At 33.0% G+C, this 5,433-nt stretch overlaps 1 protein-coding gene across 1 annotated transcript; it reads left to right on the top strand.

Moving 5' to 3' along the window:
- The first annotated feature begins 285 nt into the window (after positions 1 to 285).
- LOC143081824 (uncharacterized) lies at positions 286 to 4,522 on the top strand. The gene is made up of 4 exons (XM_076257507.1): positions 286 to 309; positions 2,326 to 2,403; positions 3,736 to 3,784; positions 4,313 to 4,522. Exons 2-4 carry the CDS (start codon positions 2,352 to 2,354, stop codon positions 4,422 to 4,424), a joined length of 213 nt encoding a protein of 70 aa, XP_076113622.1. The 5' UTR covers positions 286 to 309; positions 2,326 to 2,351; the 3' UTR covers positions 4,425 to 4,522.
- Positions 4,523 to 5,433: the final 911 nt, after the last annotated feature.

The raw sequence follows: 5,433 nt of genomic DNA, 5'->3' as shown, positions 1-5,433 counted from the left end.
TCATTTTGTATTTCGGAAATACCCAGATGAATTGTCGTCATCAAGGTTAACCTACACATAAGACATGTAAGAAGTAAATTAAATAATTGTAATTTTTTTTTTTTAAGAGATAATTTAAAACAGCTGTAAACCTTGTTTAAAACACGAATGCCATTAACAGTGAAAGGACGTGCAACCACAAAGCAGGATACTAGTTGTTCGGTACACTGAATTTTTTAATTGTCTGTGTAATAATTGCGAATAAAAGCTACAAGCCAGCAAAGGTTTCTTCAAAAGACGTTCAGACAGTAAACTATTTATTTGCTTGATGTAAGTTATTTTTAAGTCATTGAATTGAAACCTAGTAACTAATCATATTTGTTGTCTAGAAGTAATATAGCGTTTCTTGCAAATTGTGCTAAGTAACCTATAAGTTGATCCTTATCTTTACGATGTATAAATATCTTATAAAAAAACACATCTGAATCGAACAGTTATGATAAAGTGTCATTATTCATGGTAGTGTTGTTTTAGTTTCAACATTTTTTGTGATTTGTTTGGTCTCGCAACACTCAATTGATGATTCCTGTTTAGTGGAAGGAGCGTTTGCTTATTTAGCACGTTATACATTTCTTGATTTTTGCTAATCCGTCGCTCGATGTTAGTGTTGCATGGTGTTGTTTGTTCTCCAAAAGACGCAATACCCCTGCCGTCAGTCCTCCGTTTTGTGTCTGTACTTTTACTGTTTAAACTTTAAATCGTTAGGATTACTAAGGGTATTTTTCTCGATGCATATTTAGCACAACGTTTTAGAATTATTTGTTGAAAGTGCTCATCGATTTTGTTATTGATGTTGTACTATTCGTTCCCTTCAAATTGATGAATTGCAAAGTATCACAGAACACAAATTTACATGTCCGATGGTTTACGAATTATGTGAATTCTTAGGATTATAATCGAATACCTATTATCTTTTGTGCGATGCCTTATCACTTGATACAGTTTTGTAACCTATTTCATGTAACATGTAGGTGTAACATGTGGAGCATGATTCGCTTACTCTTCCAGAACACCGGAGATTTCCCCGGTTTTTGGTGGGGTTAATGTTGCTCAATCTCAGTTTTCTATATTGAGTTTGTATACTGTATTTTTTTCCTTTCCTTTCTCTTTTTTTGCCATGGCGTTGTCAGTTTACTTTCTACTTTTCAGTTAAAATGATCCGTGGGTGTCTTTCACCTGTTTATTTATTTTTTTTTTTTTTTTGGTTTGACGTTTGTGATATTCTGCAAAGACATTTTTATTGAATGTAGGACAAGGTACTTGACAAAACAAAAACGTCTCATGTTACACGTTAAAGTACAAAAATGTACCTGTCAACGAAATTTAACAGTTAAAGTAGTATGGGTGTCTTTCGCCATTTTGGATTGTAAACAACAGAGAACCTAAGGTCCAGATTTCCAATCAAATTAGCAAAATGTGATGAAGAATGCAGATAACTAATGTGAATTGTTATTTAAAAGAATACACTTTAGAGTTTAACTTATAAATATTAATAGTTTAACAAGCATAGATTATTTTTGCTTGATTTTTAAATGTTTTTAAATTGGCATTTTAAGGGGAGGTAACTTTGAAATAGTACATTGTCTGAAGGAATCTACATGAAATTTTGCTAATTTATATTTCAGCCGGACAAAACGTACGGTGACCCTATCTTTTCTTTTAATATTCTCAAAGCAAATTTCTCAAAGCTATCTTTCGTATTTTATTCTACAATTCTATCAGTTGGTTTAGCTTCTAATCGTATAATAACGTTTTTTCCTGTATAATCCATACAAAATGTGTCATTTTGTTACAACCTGTAACTTGAGAAAATCCTCGGTGACCTATCATTTTTATTATATTTTTTGAAGATATCACAATGTATACTACGTTTTGGTAAAGTATGAACAAATTCTATCATTTTTAACTTATACTCCCATACCACTTCAAGCTGACTTAGCTGCAACCTTCCAAGTGTACCGTGTGTGCCAATTAGAACGTAGGAGGCATAGAAAAGTATTAAGTTTATCTTTTGTTCAATTTTAGCGAGATTGCTTTTGGAGGGATTTTTTTTTAAAGAATTCTATGATTTCATGTTTAAGATCGCAAATAAACTTTTAACTAAAATATTTGAAATGAAATTCTAACGCAAGCTAAAAATGTAGGGACGGCAAATTGGCAAAACTGTTAAAAAACACCCTACCATCTAGCATGTGCAATGTTGAAACCGATTTTTCTACATTCGTTTTGCATCCAAAAATTGTATCTTTTCATGAAAAGTATGAACATCTTTTGTCTTTTTTGCAGATTCTGGAAAATAGTAAAATAGAAGAATGAAGGTTTCTATTTGTTTAATTGTCTCTCTGCTGTTGGTTTTTGTTGAAGGTAATAACACAATATGAATACATCGGGTAAACAGATACGTTTAATGTGTATCTTATTTTAGACAGATTCGCACACATAAAATTTAAATACAAAAGTTTGTACAGCAACAGTTGATTACTTTAAAGATTCTACTAACGGAAGTGCAGTTAATCTAATGACATACAAATTAATTTTTTTTAGTGTAATGGCAATATAATGGTGGCGATTTTGGTGTTGGTAGAGGAAATCCAGGTACAAATAATGCATCATAAATACCAGGATTCAAATGATCTGTGCCAGACGCGCATTTCGCCCACAATAGACACTCCAACGACACTCGAATCAAAAAGTTAAAAAGACCAAAGACATAGAAAGGACCCACCGACCTTCGGCAAAAACAAATTGTAATCAGAGTCAATCATTTAGAATAAGAACGAACCTTGACATGAACTCATAACATTAGTAGGGGCCTCGGTGGCCAAGTGGTCTATGTAGTTCTTCTACTGTAATCACTAGCTAGTCAACACTTAGGTTGTGAGTTCGAACTCCACGCGTGCGGGTGCATTCGACTCCAAGCTTAATTGACTAGGATTGTCAGTTTTCCTATCGAAGGTCGGTGGTTTTTTCCGGACAATCCGGCTTTTTCCACCAATAAAAACTGGCCGCCACGAAATATCCCAAAAGTGGCGCTTAGAAGTGGCGTTAAAACACCAACAATCAATCAATTAATCATAACATTAGTGTCGACAGGATAGTTATTGCTGTGAATAAACTACTCAGACCAAATGGGCATTTAGTAACTTATTACATTATAAACATATATATATATATATAGTTCGTATACAAATATGGATATGGCGTTAATAGTTGTCTGGGAACAAATATTCATCGATGACTAAACAAAATAGCAATGAAAGCAACAATTCGTCATACAGCAACAATACAAAAATCTCTTATTGTTATTTAAGCTGCAAAATTCCTTATGGGGAAATTGTGAAAAGGTTCAAAAGAACAAAAGCCGTTTTAATTTCAAAAAAAAAAACCGAAATATCTTTTGCACTTTCACTATTATTCCTATGAAAACGTATGAAAACGGAGATATGGCGTCATGGTTTTTGGTAAGTTGTTAAGAGGGAAACACTGTTTCAAAATGTCCATCAAAATTGTGGATCATTACAGAATGTATACATTAAAAGACACATTAAAGGAAGAAACTTTATTACGTAGACACGATACTAAAAGTAAACGTTACTTTACATATTTTATTCGTTCTGATTGTGAATGAAAAATGTTTTATTAGTTGTGAAACAACCAACAATCATTTATTAATATTTCTGATTTCAAAATTTCCAGTCAACATGGCTAATGAAGAAATGCTGAAAGACAATGGACTTCCTGATGAGTAAGTTGAACATATACATATTGTGGTTTGTTCGTTCCAGATTCAATCGTATTTAAGTCCGACAAAATAAACATTGTACAATAAATCAGATAATAGGCATACAATGTAATCAGACTTCAAGTTTAAATGAAAACATTAGCCTGCATGCACGTAAAACTGGTTCACCAAACCATGTATGCATAATATGGTCCTACTTTTCTAATTGGTTGTAGGTATGTTGCTCTTCCCTGGGGAAGCAGTAGCTAATTTAACAAGTATTTCAAGTCATTTGCTACATACTAAAATCTGTCTACCTTAATGATATATAGCCCCGTAAGAATGTGTGCTCTATGACGTATGAAGTCGTTTTTATAAAACATTAAAGACTACAAAAAGGACTTGTATTGTAAATGTTATGATTTGTTGTATCAATTGGTTAAATGGTCATTCATATCTCAAATGATCTACACCAAATGGTTAGATACACATCGAAATCATTAATAATAAATGTTTTCAACAATATATATTTCTACTGTTGTCCTGTTTTAGGCTTGTCAAAAGAAGTATTGGATGTATTGGAAGATATTGCAGTCTTTTCAATCCGTGCTGCTACAGACATAAATGTTCCTACGGAAAATGCACCTATGGATACGGCAAGTGAGTTCCGGCATCTGATACTTACAAGTGCTAGAAAACCTGAAACGAAAATAATGTTACGTTAAATGTAGGACTTGTAAAAATAAAATGAAAATTATTATAGTTTTTGCAGTTGTTATCAAATAGTCCGTTTCTATGTATTTTGGCGTTTGTTTTCGAAGCAGTTTAGTGTTTCTGTTGTTCCGTTCTTTTCCTCTTATAGTTGATGTGTTTCCCTCGGTTTTGGTTTGTGACCCGGATTCGTTTTAGCTTAATAGATGTATGACTATGGAAGAGCAGTTTGCCATTATTTAAATCATCCTTTTTCGCTCAAAGTGTTTTTGCACATTCTTAGACAAGAAATAACGATCAATTTTACAGTTGGAAGAATGACGGTATTCATTGCTAAGTGTATGTATCGTCAATCAGAAAGCTTTTATATCCTTTAGTAACACTTATTTTCGACCGAGGGATTGATGGATGTGTTGAAAAGACACCTATATATTGTTAAAACTGCACGTTACCATCTTGAAGCCTTCTTTTTATTGTATAGTTTGTTGGCTGTCTCATTTATCTCTCTTTACAGTCTAAAATATCATTGATGCATATCAGTTTACATAAGAACGATTTGTTTGTTTTGCTTAAAACATTTACAGTTCGGATGATTTATCAGTGATTGTCTCGACCGTTTGGCATGCATTGAAGTTGAAATGAGCAATTTTGTGTATGTTATTTTGACTCGTCTTGTCAGTTTGTCAATACCTTTCGTATCTTCCGCCTCGTTTTCAATTATTAGAACACATCAAGGGGCGTCCACTTGTATGAACGGTTTGAACACGCGTCTTAAAACATCATTTTAATATATTATCAGACTTTTCGATTTTATTCTAGTATAAACAACATTTGATATTTACCTAAAGAAAACATAACGTCCTGCGTTATTACAAAAAAATCCAAGCAACATGACGAGTACCAATTCCGGTGCAGGATCTTCTTACGCTTTCGGAGTACCCCCAGATGTGAGTTGATGTTGA

Source organism: Mytilus galloprovincialis, chromosome 7, assembly GCF_965363235.1.
Source record: "Mytilus galloprovincialis chromosome 7, xbMytGall1.hap1.1, whole genome shotgun sequence".
Classification (NCBI taxonomy): Eukaryota; Metazoa; Mollusca; class Bivalvia; order Mytilida; family Mytilidae; genus Mytilus; species Mytilus galloprovincialis.
This window is presented reverse-complemented; position numbering and strand designations above follow the sequence as displayed.